The 15,825-nt window shown below is 34.8% G+C and overlaps 1 protein-coding gene across 6 annotated transcripts in view; it reads left to right on the forward strand.

The window, feature by feature from the left end:
- Positions 1 to 15,825, forward strand: part of LOC106105947 (segmentation protein cap'n'collar-like) — a 115,932-nt gene that overhangs the window by 26,868 nt on the left and 73,239 nt on the right. For 5 of the 6 annotated variants that reach the window (XM_013286451.1, XM_013286447.1, XM_013286450.1 and 2 more), the window contains exon 2: positions 8,119 to 9,376. The exons of the other annotated variant lie outside the window; for it this stretch is intronic. In XM_013286451.1, the coding sequence (XP_013141905.1) occupies positions 8,324 to 9,376 (1,053 nt within the window). In that variant the 5' untranslated portion in view covers positions 8,119 to 8,323. The remainder of the gene's footprint in view (positions 1 to 8,118; positions 9,377 to 15,825) is intronic. 6 annotated transcript variants of the gene reach the window in all.

Consider the following 15,825-nt stretch of genomic DNA (forward strand, 5'->3'; position numbering starts at 1 on the left):
TTGTTTTTGGTGTATTTTGTTTTGTTTTTAGTGCATTTTGTTTTGTTTTTCGTGTATTTTGTTTGGAAGTCGGTTTTGTTTTTTTTTACGAGTAAAGTGACTTTGGATTCATGTTAAGTGTTATTGACCTATATAAATAGAGAAACTTGTATTGTGTGTGTTCACCATTTTGACGCTGATGGTTGTGGTAGGTCGCGGTGAAGCGTTTTCGAAATTCGAACAACAAAAGGCGCGTTTAAGTGTAAAGCAAGTTGTCATTATCAAATAATTTTTGTTTTTTTTACATTATAAGGTGACAAACGAGCAAACGGCCACCTGAATCCGCCAAACTGGCGAAGCGACCGCTGCCCATAGACATTCGCAATAGCGGATGCGTTGCCTACCCTTAATCGACGAAGGAGACGCATATAAAGAGGATATTTCCCCTACCTATGTGTCTCTACCGTCAAATCCACGTTCCCTTCCCATCGTCTTATATCTATTATTTTTTATTTAATTACCAGAATTTTGATATTCTCAAACATATCAAGGATATTTAGTCTTTGACAAAGGTTAGCATTCACGGTCAAAGAGTAACAATTATTTTTTTATTGGTAAACAGTTCGTTGTACTTTCAGTCACCTTAAGCCCACACAAAATGGCAACGCGTAGGTAGGAAATATTAAATCGTGTGTGGCTTTCAAATTCATTCCTTTATCTTACTATATGCGAAAGTTTAGATGGATGTTTGTTAGAGTTGCCTAAAATGACAGATCTCGATAATAGGTATAGATGTAATGCATAGTCTGGAGAACACATAAGCCTTTTTTTTTATTATTTTATTGACGGAGTAGCGCGACAGCTAGTACGTCATTAGTGCAACACTATAGTGTGTCTAAATAATTTAGATTAGTTTGACAATTCACTTCAAATTTAGTAGGGATGGGTTGTGTAATCAGTCATGAATCTTATCGATTTTCGATTTTTATTCTTCGATAGATTATAACTTATGAATTAAAAAAAAACTGTTTTCTCAAATTAATAATGACCATAACAAATAATGAAAGTAAATAAAATGTTTATTACTACTACAGCCGTACGTAATCGAATTGGATTTCGCTATTATTTCTGTCATCGCTAAATTCTCTACACTATAATCAATACTAGAATTGTCCTATAAATTACTTAATAAGAAAATAATAATTTTAGTTGAGTTCGATAATTATTTAAACCGAATATCGATAGTTCATAATTGTTAGCTGCGTGTTTCACTACGATACATGTCTATTAAGTATTGCATTTGCTTTCATACATTGAATTCGATACTTCATATGCGTCATTTATCAAACTAATCTATCTTATTTAGACAAACTATAGCAGTGTTAAGAGCGGGCCTACACCTTTGAAAAAACTATCGAACAACTGTTATGCTATTGTCGATTGTTTAGCAGCCTTCAACTGTTTAGTTAAACAACTAAACATCGAGTTGTGTGTCCTTCCATATTAGTGTGACTAAACAGTTGTTCGATAGTTTAGTCCAAGGTGTACGCCCGTGATATAGTGTAACGCTTTATACATGGAAATCCATTTGTTTTATTCCAACGCTTTTTTAACGTTTATTTTTTCTTTTACAAATTAATGCAAAAATTAACGTTAAATATTATTTAATAGCTGTTCCTGTGCGACTTCACCTGCACAAAATTAAAAAAAATATTTTTTATTATTTATATTTGTCAAATTATCAATTGCAAATGTCAAAATGACATGACACGATGACAACCTTGCTTCCTTGATGTTGGCAGCAACTTATGGTCTCTATTCCACATTAGGGTTTTTATCCAAAATATTTACCTCCTAAGTTTTATGGCGTGAAAATATATATAAATGTAAATAAATGTAAAGCATGTCGTAAGTGTAGGGCTTTCTATCAAAAATATTATTAAAAAATATGCTGTAATTGCTGACATCTTAGGCGACAAAGAAGTGTGTGTTTACGCATTATTATAATAGTATAGATTATCTGCGTATTTCGTTTTAATAATGAGTTAATCCACCAGTGTGTGTTAAAATGTGTCATAGGCGAAAGTATGGCGTTGTTCCAGTTTTATTAATAAAATTATACAAAGAGATTATAAAACAAAGATGCGAAATGGAGCATTTACCTTGCATACGACCTCGGTTTGTTCTCAAAGGACGAACACATAAATTTGCCGAGATATTCCGTTTTATATCAAGTACTTGGATGTACAGAATATAGGGCGTTGTGCTTTTTATAAGAGGTTATAATTGTCGGCCATATTTATTTACTTGTCAAAAGCCGCGCAAATTAGGTTAGCGTTCCGTTTTACGTATAAATTTTGTTAGTATTTTTAAATGCATTTTAAACTTTAAGAATTAAGAATTAAGAAAAAAAAAACAAAAAATACATTTTCTCCAAAGCACTTAAAACTAAATAGTCTTGTGGTAGACCCTATAACATTTTTGTACTAACTTAGAACCATCTCTCCCTCTCTTCGGATCGTTTCTTCATTCCTGAGGGTCTCGACCACTCTCATTGACTCTCTCGAAGGGTGTTTCTCCACTCTTCGATTCTCTACGACGTGTATGGCGTTGTGAATAGTTGTAGAGAACAGTAGAGCCCGTTTTAACATCTTCGCACGAATGGGCCGACTCGCCGGGGTAATACCACACAGAAAAAAGGCGTGAAGTGAAAGCAATTCCGCATTTCGTTTGATGAGTGGTGCCGGAGGCCTAATTTTAGTCTCCTTCCCTTTCCACCCTTTTAAGAGGAAAGGATGGGAAGGAAAAATGGATTTGACGGTGGAGGAGATGCATAGGAAGGGGAAATATCCTCTTTATGTGCGTCTCCGTCAATGAAGGGTAGGCAACGCTGCAATTGCGGTTTATGGGCAGCGGTCGCTTTCCATTTCGGTGGATTCAGGCCGCTTGCTCGTTTGCCACCTTATATTATAAAAAAGTTGTGTCGAATGTGGTGCGGAACCATCTAGTGGTTACTAAAGGCCTCTGTTAGTTATTACGAGTGCAATAGATAAAACAGTTATCTTAAAATACAGTTTCTAGTATAATGTTACGATAAACCTTGTGTTCAGCCTTTACTACTAATAAGGACGACCACATGTTATATCTAGGCATTACCCCTCTCTTTCTTGTGTATCACCTAGGTGCGCTAGACTGAGATACAAGATACGACCTGATTATTGAAGGTTGACCCTTTTTTGGGAATCTTGTTAGGTCAACCATGACATCATTGGTACGGGACCTAAATTGACTAATGACTCATGATTATAGTTGTTGTATTGATATGTGAGAAAATTTATTATTCTTATTAATTTCGTTTTTGAGTTGTTTTTTGTTTAAAATTTACTTTAGATTTTGAATTCTATCTTATTTTTAGGAATGAGTGTCATTGTAAGTAATTTATTGTGACTTTTAAAATAATTTAAAAATTATAGTTTTTTTGCGATAACTTTTGCCCAAGAGTATTTCCGCTCGGAGTTAAAAAATCCACGAACAATTAATGTGCGTATTAAAGTTATATATGTAGGTATTTACTTAGTTTACATTGAGTTAAACATTAAAAATGTGTTCTACTTTCTCTAGCATTCAATACTAGCTTTCACCCGCAACTCCGTCCGCGTAAAATTAAAAATATAGCCTATGTTACTCACAGATAAATTACCTTTCTAACGGTGTAAGAATTTTTAAAATCAGTCCAGTAGTTTTTGAGTTATTTCAATACAAAGACACAAATATTTCCTATTTATATTAGTATATATAATTGCGTTGTATTCTTGTCTCTTTCTTATCAAAGAGAATGAAAAGAGATGGCGATACAAGTGACAGCATGGTAGAGTTTCACGGTTATAATCTGACTTAATTAGACGCTTTCACGATTATTCGCTTACTTTCTAAGTGTTGCGAATTTAATATTATAACGCTAGTTAAAAAATAAACATAGTTTATGGCAACACGCCTTATCCTACTACCGTAGTGTCGGCACCGGGTTGACGATGACAAGAGACGAATGGGGAAATAAACCAGAAAGTGTTAAGAATGAATGTGGATGGCTACAAAGACCGAAGATTATGGATTGATTGTGTGAAAGAGGATATGCTTCAGGGAGTGTATTCAGTTATGGCTGATAGAGATGTATGGAGCAGCACATACTGTGCCGACCCTCCGTAAGGGATAAGGGCAAGTTGATGATCCGTCATATCTGTCACTCCTTCATCGCCTTTAACAATACGAGTACATCTCTTTCTAGCTGCCTCTACCGGTGTACTCATAACATGCACATGCTAACCATAGCTTTTGTTCCAGACTACGTTCTACATCTATGTTAAATATCAGTTGGTTTGAGCACTGGAGACGTGCATAACAAATATGCATCTAAACTTTCGCATTTATAATTAGTAAGATTAGTGTTCCTATGTCTGCACACTACATGATTATCGTCAACTCACCAAATTTTTAGAGCCCGGACACACCTTTGACTATCGCAATGTTAAGGGCCTTTTTTTATAACATAAGGTGACAAAGCAAGCGGCCACCTGTATCCGCCAAAATGGTGAAGCGACCGCTGCCTAGACGTTCGCAATTGCAGATGCGTTGCCTACCCTTATCCGACGGAGGAGACGCACATAAAGAGGATATTTCCACTTCCCCTTCCCATCCTCTCCTTATAAGAAAAGTGGTAAAGAGAAAGGGACTTAAATTAGGCCTCCGGCACCACACTCATCAGACGAAACACGGAATTGCTTCCATTTCACGCCTGTCTTTGTGGTCGTGGTACACCGGGCGTGCCGGCCCTGCAGTGCTAAGATGTTAAAGCGGGCTCTACCACTGTTATATAAGAAAAGGGTGATACAGAGTCCTGTCCATTGACTGATAGAGGCTCTAATTAAAGATGACGTCACTGTCAGATAAGGTTACAAAATCTGATATTTCCATCACATTTTACACCAATAGTTATTAGATAATTTGATGGGACAGTTCTTGAGTCTCGCTTTGATTCCTAGAAGCGCACACTACTATTTTTTAGGTTGTGTTGAATTTGCGAAGCAATCGATAGTTTCAGCACAATTTAACAGTGGTAGAGCCCGCTTTAACATCTTCGCACGAATGGGTCGGCTCGCCCGGTGTACCACGACCACACAGACAGGCGTGGAGTGGAAGCAATTCCACATTTCGTCTGATGAGTGGTGCCGGAGGCCTAATTTAAGTCCATTTCTCATTACCACCCTTTTCTTATAAGGAGAGGATGGGAAGGAAAAGTGGATTTTACGGTGGAGGAGACGCATCATCATCACCAGCTCACTATACGTCCCCACCGACTAGGCCATAGTCAAACACGCTGGCCCAGTGAGGGTTGGTTGACTTCACACATATCTTTGTATTTCTTCGCCGATATGTGCAGGCATTACGATGTTTTCCTTCACCGTAAGAACGTTGGGTAAATTATATACATATGAAAATTCGAAAAATCAAAAATCACAGGTACAGCGGGATTCGAACCCAAGACCTGTAGATTACAAGTCAAGTGTTCAAACCACTGAGCCACCGACGCTCTTAAGAAGACGAGGAGGAGACGCATTAGAAGAGGAAATATCTTCTTTATGTGCGTCTCTTTCCACCTTCGATTAAGGGTAGGCAACGCGTCTGCAATTGCGAACGTGCACCCGCTTAGTATAGTAAAAAATAGGGAAACATATAACTCCTGGCGTAACGCCACGGGCAAACGGCCCCTATGTCATCTGTTTGACATTAAAAACAAAAACAAACGGCCTCAGAGAAAGTTCAATGCAATTATATTTTTGGCACACTGTCGCCATGTTGGAATTTTTTTGTGGACAGTCCTTGATCTAAATAATTTGTTAATTTTTAATTGTATAGATATTATACCACATATATTTAGTAATGTCATATTTTAGAGTAATAATTTATATCTATACTAATATTATAAAGAGAAACGATTTTTATTTCTTAAAATTATTAGGCCAATTTCAAAAGTTCTATCACTATTCAAAAACTGCGTTATCGCTGAGTGACAGGCAATTTTTTTTAGTACTTTTAATTACACGTGGACACAGTCGCAAGCAACGGCTAGTATTTCAGATTTTTGATATAAACATCTAGGTCTTAACGTAGCCGATATATTTCTGTAGCTAATATAATTTAGCGCTTTTGACAGTAATATCAGTATAGTTTCAAATTATTAATATTAAAATGTCCGCATTTATATGGTGACCCTATTACTTGACTGCACGCGTCTCGAACAATTGCGTCTCGCGATATGTTCTAAATGACGGATATCTTGACCTTTTCCCGCCATTCCTTTGTCTCAAGATACGCGCGGGAAAATGGCTATTTCTGCGCCATCTTGAATTTTCCGTTTCGCGCCATTTTTAGTAGAATCGTTTTAATGTTGCACATTGCGATTATTTTTTCTTTTCTTTTCAAGAATGACCATTGTATTTAATGCGGTAACAAGTTTTTTTGAATATCAAATTATAATATAATAGTTTGAAATGTGAAATTCTGAAAAAATACATATAAAACGTGGATTATAAAATTATCAGAAAAAAGAATTCGTAATATTTGTACCGGCATAATTTTGTTTATTCGAACAATCTGTCTCTTTCACCTCTATCTCTTTCTCTTTCATGTAACGTGACGGAAACGAAATTTCACTTTCGTTACTCAAAAATAGAAACCACTTTCTTTGTTTCGACATAATAGTATCACGAAATGTGTCCATAAATTTGTTGCATCGGTCAATCGCCTCGTTTACCGATTTACAAGGTTGCGACGAATTAAAACCCCCCACTCATTACCTCTATCCCCCCTTATCCCAACACCAGTATGAATCCAGACGTCACAGAGTTAGGACGTGTCGCGAGACGCGGGAGCATTCCCGCGTAAACAAAGACATTGTTCAAAAGTGCTAAATAGTGCATTTTAAAAACGGAATTTGATTTGTGTATTTAATTTTGGAACAATTTAAAATAATATTGATAGGAAAGAGAAAGTGAAACAAAAATTGCGCATTGTTTTTTAAAAATAAAGCTAAAGGTTTGAATTTAAACCATAAATATCGTAAATAAAAAATAAATTTATGATAGATAAATATCTATGGGCCTGTCTTCTTATATTTTTCTTGGAACTTGAAAATAACAATCTTCATGACGTAATTTTCTCAGAATTCACGATTCTCAATTGCCAGGGTCATTGCAATGTTTGTTTCGATAGTTTTAGACTACTATTACGGTATTGATTCTAATTCTTAACCCCTTTGTACACAAAAGTAGTTAAATATTAAAAAATATATCTTAGTATCGCGTAACACTTCGGACACAATGTGCAATCGACGACATGAGTCGACTACTGCCGTTGCGTATAAAATTAATTGCAAGGTATTGCACCGCGATTTTATAAATCGCATCGAATTATTTTATGGCATCTTTAAACAAGTTCCTAACTGGATTAAGCGTTGATTCCTTCGTATAGAAGCAATTTATATCTGTGATTTAAGTTTTTTAAATGGTTTATGCAATACATTATCATTTTGGGAACCTCTATGAGATTTTATCGGCGTAGCCTTGTATATGAATAGGCTTGTGTAAGTCTTAGCGACTCAAGTTGGTATTCGAAAATTTTTATCGTATTGTGTACAAAGGGCTTTATTGGCGATTGAAAGAATTGTAGATTTTATAAACTATGTAAGGGGCTCCCTTAGAGACTTCATAACGATTCTGAGTGCTTCAATTACTTGTAAAAGATTTGTTACATGTATGTATGTTAAAATTAACATATTCCAAAGTTCGAATTTAAAATAGCTTGTTTTTAATGTAAATTTATTTCTTTGCTTTTACTATCGAATTTTGTTGTTTAAATTACGTGTGTAAAATGTTTTAAAACAAAGGTATTTTATTGTTATTTCTCGTTTGATTAGATGTTTACAGAAAACTAACCTCGTTGTGTAAAATTAGATACAGCGCCATCTATTGTCCGGTAGTGTCAAACGAGTAAATGAATAATGTGGTAAAATTGAAACCTTTAGCCAGATTATAAATTTAAAACAACTTTACTGCTGTTATATTCATGTGTATCACGTTTTAGGCGATTCCGAGATTGCTGGATTTTTTTTTTGGCATAAAACCAAAAGTGACTCAACGACAATGTTTTCAAAGAAGTGCATAATGTTAGAAAATGGCGTAAGCAAGTGACAAATAAACAAAATGTCACCTGATAAACGCAAAATCAGTGAAACGAATTTTAGGACTTACTAGCATTTACTCATTTTGATCTCAAACAGTGCTCAACAATGATCGCTTTAAAGAAATTGTACGGTGACGAACTGTTACGTCTAGCTTTAGTCCTAAGTCTCCTCAGATCCAACCCTGAAGAGTACCTTCTAGATGAGAGCCAGCAGATCCTAGCTGGATTGAACATATCCAACGGTACCGATTGGTCTTTAGAACAAGAAGCTAGAACATTAATTAGACCAAGATTTATCCATCCTAAGTCTTTGGATAATGTCTTAATGAATTATGAAAGAAGATTATTCGAAGAGTTAAATTCGCTTGGACGTTACACGGGTAGTAATGCTCGTGTCCTTCATGCATATTTATTAAATAATGTATCAACGAATACAGTTCAACCTGTGCTGTCAACGGGTACGGACCACACTGAAGAGGATGTGTCAGCCGATGATAATGTAGCACATGAAATAAAAGTTGAAAATGAAGATAGCAACGAATCAGAACTCAATGAAGCTGAACCAAACGAACCAAATCAAATACAACCAGATGTGGTTGTCACTCTTTCAGCAGATTTCAGTAATAGATCTGACTTTGGGGAGATAGCGTCAAGGTCGTTCGATGTTAATGAATTTCTTATACAACCGGAAATGATTAAGAAAGAACCAGATTTGGAACCTTTATTAGACGTTAATGTTAAAAGAGAGAATGATTCAGATCTTTACAGTGATAATGCAATTGATTTCGTACCATATTTCACACATCGATCTGAGAAATTCGAAATAGATGATCCTAATTCTGTTTATTATCAAAATCTAGCTGATTTACAAGATTATAATGATATATTTGATGATGTAACTGAAAGGAATGAACTGGATTTAGATATCAAACAGCAAGAGAATTTGGAACAATATCTCCTAGAGAATACACCTTTAGATGCGGAAGTTTATGAATTGGCGCCGATGTTTGAAGAGGAATTGGTGTTGGACGTGAAGAGGGAAAGAGCAAGCACTAGTTTCACTTCAGCTAGTTCTAGTGGTGTGAGCGAGATGGATGTGATCGATGTGAAGTTGGAACCAGACGAAGGTCATCACAGCGGAGACGAATTAACTCAAGAGGTAGGAATTTTGATATTTCTTTTTGCGAGTTTTAATTGTGATTTAGTTTTTATTGTAATTCTCCTGAGTGTCATGTTAGGGTTTTTGTTTTTAATTTGCTATTGCTTTTATTATCTGTACTAATATTATAGAAAAGGATTTTTTTTGTATTAAAATAACTCAAAAACTCCACATTGGAGTTACGCGAGATAGAAAACAGTGGAAGAGTTTAGGAGGCCTATCCCAAGAGGCACGCTGGAATTAGGAACATACGATAAGTTACTATATTATTATTATTAACTGAAAAACTACTGGGTCGATTTTAAAATTGTTTCACCATTAAAAAGTTACATTTTCACTGAATAGCATAGACCATGTTTTTTATTACTTTTATGTGGAAGTCGCCAGCAACATCTAGTTAAAAATAATTTAAGTTACTAGTTTCTTACTGACTTTGCATGCATGCATTTGTTTTTGTATAGGATCTTAGGATATATTTGTAATAATATTGTATATACCCTTAGTTATTTAGTAATAATGTAGTTTTCTAAGGGTGAAATTTTTCAAATCGGTCCAGTAGTTTTTGTGTTTAGTTACTAGCTTTTGCTCGCGTATTAGCCCGCGTGTAATTAAAAAAATAGTCTATGTTACTCACAGATAAATTATGTTTCTAACGGTAAAAGAATTTTTATAATCAGCCCGGTACTTTTTGAGTTATTTCATTTTATACAAAAATACAAATCTTTCCTCTTTATAATATTAGTACAGATTAACATTGTGTTAACAATTCTGGTTATTAACTAATTTTTATAGTGAAAAGTATATAAAAGCGTAAATAAAGTATTTGACCCAGTAAATAGTTTTAAAATCTATTTGTATTTACGTAAAATACTTCTGTAATCAATAATTAAACGTTGATTTATTCAAACGACGCCATATTGTTCTTAACATGTCAAATGTCAAAACTTTACAATTGTAATTTGCCGGGAAATGGAGTGTTTTTTATAGTGGAATTTTTAATACGCACTGACGTCTATCGGTATAGGCTTTAAGCGTTTGTATTATTTAACCCTTATACAAACATTGGGAAATTATTTCCCACTTGACAGTACCGTAATATTTCTTTATTATTTCTTTACTGGTAACTCTAATCAGTACCAATCCAGGAACAAAATAATTTTACACACTTTTTAAATATTTTACTTGGCAACATTTTGGACAAAATTGCGTAATGTCATCGTATGTTAATGTCAAAGTCACAATTTGAATTTTTTGGTGCACAAAACCGGTTCTCGCAGGACTTTCGAAAATTTTTGTAGAAAAAAAATCTGGTAAATACATAAACAATATATTGATGTAAACTAGACTTATTTTCTGAATGCTTTTTACGGTTTCTGTGCTTTTTGCACTGATATTTCTTGGATTTTATTAGGTTTAATTAGGTGGGAAATAATTTCCCAATGTTCGTTCCTGCTTTGATAAACATCAGTGTCTTTATATATATATATAAAATTGTTTGTCAGCTGTAATAATAACGGTATAGGAACTTGTAATACGATAGCGAGTAAGTCAAATTAGTGGCTTTTTTAATTTTATTTTTATAATTTTATTCAATCACTCAATCATGTTATATTGAATTTTTTATATAAAAAAAATAAACAAGTAAAGTAGGAGTAAGTAATATGTATAGAATTTGTAGTAAAAATGTCCCAAAAAAATGTAACCATTCCGGATGATGGGAAATAATTTCCCACCGTAAAACCCCCCTCTTTTTATAAAAAAAATGATGTTTTTTTCGAAATCTACAAAGCCCTTTTACCTACCTATTTAAAAAAAAAAATCCATTTGATTAAGGGTTAAAGGTGGTAGAGCTCGCTTTAACATCTTCGCACTGTAGGGCTCACCCGGTGTAATACCAAGGGCGGATCCAGCTTTGGCGCCAGGGGGTTCACATAGTTGGTTGACTAACCAGCTCAGGGGAGGTCATGACCCCTGGATCTGCCCTTGTGTACCACGACCACACAGAAGATAGGCGTCAAGTGGGAGCAATTCCGCGAACAGTCTGATGGGTGTGGTGCCGGCCCAACTTTAGTCCCTTTTCCTTCCCTTTTCTAATAAAAAAAGGATGGGAAAGGAATGTGGATTTGATGCTTGAGGAGACAGATAGTAGGGGAAATATCCTCTTTATGTGCGTTTCCTCCGTCAATCAAAGGTAGGCAACGCATCCGCTATTGTGGATGTCTATGGGCAGCTTCGCCATTTTGAAGGATTCTGGCCGCTTGCTCGTTTGCCACCTTATAATATATTAAAAAAAAATCTGTGACCAAAGATAAGAAATATATAGAAGAGACAGAACATTTTTTTGCATTTTGTAAAGTTTAGTGCCGTCTCTAATTTTACTAAATTATGAAAAGCGCCATCTTTTAAGCTGTATTTGTACTAGTTTTTCGTACCCCTATCTGTGTGGGAATTTTTATCTTTGAACGAAATTTTAGTTTCCCATTGTGGTTATGTTATATCCGATATTGATAATTATTTTAGAATAGAGGTTTTTCTATATTTATATAATAAAGCGTAAACATACTTCCTGCCGCCGAGTTTCGTCATCGGAAGACACGACAGACCGCCAGGTTTTATCTTCACCATCTCGATGGCTGGCATTCCACAACCGTGCGGTTTTCGCGGAACTTTCTGCTCCGCACAGCCGCGTTGTGGAACGGTCTGTCCTCGGCGGTATTTCCAAACCAATACGACTTAGGGTCCTTCAAGAAGCGAACCTATCATTTCCTCAAAGGCGGGCAACGCATCTGTAGCGCCTCTGGTGTTGCATGTCTATGGGCGTCGTTGACCACCTCTGTGTTCTCGCCGCTCGATTACCCTCTTTTATTATAAAAAAAATACTTCTTTATTATGTAGGTTGTCAATTACAGCATATTTTTTGAATATTTATTATTTATACATATAATAAAATTGGAGTGTCTGTAATATCAAAAGAAAAATTCCAGATTTCTGGAAGATGATGTATTTGAGTCGCTGATAACGAGAATCGCATTTTTTTTGTCTGCCTGTCTGTCCGCAAGCCTCGTTTGTTCCGGTTCCGACATAGACGGGCATATTATAGGCTACTTTTTCATCTTAATATTGTGTGGATGAAGTCGCGGGCAAGAGCAAGTATTATCTGTACTATTATAAAGAGGAAAGATTTGTAATTTTTGTATGTATTGAAATAACTCAAAAACTACTAGGCTGATTTTAAAAATTCTTTTACCATTGGATAGGTAAATTATCTATAACATAGGCTATGTTTTTATTTTTTTAATTTCACGCTGGCGAAGTCGCGAGCAACAGCTAGGTTTCAATAAAAAGCCCTACGTATTTTATAGTATGTAGTATTTAAGCCATGTTATGTGTAATTAGACTCTATCGACCGAAGTCTAGAATAAAGTGCAACGCACTAAGGCTCTAGGGTTTTGTCCCCGTCTGGCGAAAGAGGGCGTTAACCTCAAAACTTTGAAAGTCCGTTTACTTTAAAACCGTTTTCGCCGATTATTAAATATGTTGCTCGCGACTTGTCCGCGTGAAATTAAAAAAATACAAAATAGCCTATGTTACTCACATATAAATTACCTTTCTATTGGTGAAGGAATTTTTAAAATCGGCCCAATAGTTTTTGCGTCAATCAAATACAGACAAAAATACAAATCTTTCCTCTTTATAATAATAGTATAGATTACTAGCTGTTCCCGTGCGAATTCATCCGCATAAAATTATGAAAATCTTATTTTATTGTTTACATGTGTCAAATTATCAATTGCAAATGTCAAAATGACAGAAATCGACTCGAATCGAAAGACGAAACTCGTAAGGAAATTGAGAAAAGTTGTATAAGGTTTGCAGCGCCCCTACCGGGCGTAAACTGCACTATTGTATACAAGTTTTGATGACGTAACAAATAAAAAAAACGTAATAGAAACAATATCTTTGACTATTAATAGTAATCTTAGCATAATAGTCGATATAATAATGAATTACATTTTTCAAAAATCATTGTCATTTATCTAAAATAATCAATTTTACGTCGTAAATATTGTGCAACAATAATGGTGAGAACGAATTTATTGTATAAAGTAATGCGTCGATTTCAATAGAAATAAAACGTATAAATAACGTTATCTTATAAGTAAACAAACTTATTATTTTCATTGTGGAATTCAATTGCAAATGTCAAAATTCAAATGACCTTGGCGACGTTTTCTTGATGTTGGCTTGTAGTTTATGATCCCTTTCCCACCTTTTTTCAATCTGTTTAGCGTGAAAATATATAACCTATAGCGTTTCGTAAGTGTAGGGCTTTTTATTAAAAAAAGAATTATTCAAAAATATGCTATGATTGCCTTTCTACGCCACGATGTAGTGCATGTTTACGCTTTATTATGTCAGTATATTACTACTGTTGCTCGCGACTTCTGCGTGAAATTAAAATACAATAAAACGTAGCCTATGTTCTCATATAAATTACCTTCCTATCAGTGAAAGAATTTTTGCAATCGGTCCAGTAACAGTGGTAGTGCCCGCTTTAACATCTTAGCACTGCAGGGCCGGCACGCTCGGTGTAATACCACGACCACACAGAAGACAGGCGTGAAGTGGAAGCAATTCCGTGTTTCGTCTGATGAGTGTGGTGCCGGAGGCTTAATTTAAGTCCCTTTCTCTTTACCACCCTTTTCTTATAAGGAGAGGTTGGTAAGGGAAAGTGGATTTGACGGTGGAGGAGATGCATAGAAAGGGAAAATATCCTCTTTATGTGCGTCTCCTCCTCCGTATAAGGGTAGGCAACGCATCTGCAATTGCGGATGTCTATAGCAGTGGTCGCTTCGCCATTTTGGCGGCGCGCCGCTTGCTTGTTTGCCACCTTATGCTATATAAAAAAAAAAGTGGTTTTTACGTAAATCAAAGACATATAAAAATCCAAATCTTTCCTCTTTATAATATTAGTATAGATGTATGAATAATATCTAATTTCTTTTAAATTCTATAAAAACACATTTAATTACGACCATGACTCTTGTTAATGAAATTATTAACCTAAAGATGGCGCTTTCTAATTAGGTTATAAATTATTTACGTCGCAGTCTTATTTCAGTAGATATTAGAACTGTTTTTAAACATCCTCTGCGTACGACGTTGACCTTGCGTTGCCTTGACCGTGCCTGACCTTGCTTGTGCACAAATATTTAGACCGATCTATTCTAGAACGTTGAGGTAAATAGCGCCATCTGTTGTTCGTTTTCTTACAACTGTCGAGTTGGAAAAACAAGTACTTTAAAAATCTGTGTGTAGCTTACATTTAACTTTTTAATGATTTAGCATTTGTGCAATATTGCACGCAATAATTAACAATGTATTTTCATTACAGTTTTTTGATATTATTTTTTATTTGGTCGTCTATTCTCATAATAATAATAGTGTTGGTTAATCAGGTTTAATATTTTAATAAATAAAACAATTTCTAAATCAATGTTTTAAAAAACAACTCATTCCTTAACTTGATTTCTTTTAACGCCATCTGTTGGTGAGTAGGTTCAATATCGAAACTCAAATCTCTGTGTTGAAACAGCCCACCTTTCTGACTATTTCTACTAGATGGCGCTGTTTCATAGTATACGAAATGAGACAAGAGATGGCGTTGGTGTAATAATTGTAGGAAATGTTTTGATTACTGTAATGACTTCATTATCTTATCGTTTGTAACTTGTTATTTAAATTGTTACTCATAAGATATAATTATTATAACAACGGAAGATTTTGTATGACGCATTACATAAGTTGATTTTTTTTTGTCGGAGCAGGAATTAAAAAACAATTTACTTGATTTCCGTTAAGTTAACTGTAATGGGTAGGTAATAAAAGTCCTCGACTGTACATTTAAGGTATGGTTAACAATAATTAAAACAAAATTTAATCCAATCAAATGATATATACATTCTTAATTCCGACCGACTGCCCTGCTGTGAATCAAAGAGTATATTACAAAACTAACGAAATTCAACTCTAACATTGAGTGCTAAAGTATAAAATCCCTTGACACTAATAATAGATATGGCATTTTGTATAAAATTTATGCTTGGATGTCATGTAAATTTTTAATTCAATTTTATCATTGTATTTCTATTTTGTGTTTTAATGCTTTGTTATAAGGTTGATTTTTGTTCGATGTTGGATTAACTTTTTGACCGACAGATTAGATATTAATTTTTAAATATGGCGGCGATTTTACATATGGCCAGTTGGATGGCGGTATTTGAGTTGGCACGTGGTTAAGAAGAGTATTTTTACATTTGATGTGCCAACTCGAAAAGTACTAAAGATTTTTTCTATTAATTATTAAGGGTGAGTTGCACCATATCGCCGGTTACCGTTAAAGTTAAAATTATTTGTAACGGTAATATTTGGAATAACCTTAAAATTTA

This window comes from Papilio polytes, unplaced genomic scaffold (genome assembly GCF_000836215.1).
Source record: "Papilio polytes unplaced genomic scaffold, Ppol_1.0 DF822622.1, whole genome shotgun sequence".
Classification (NCBI taxonomy): Eukaryota; Metazoa; Arthropoda; class Insecta; order Lepidoptera; family Papilionidae; genus Papilio; species Papilio polytes.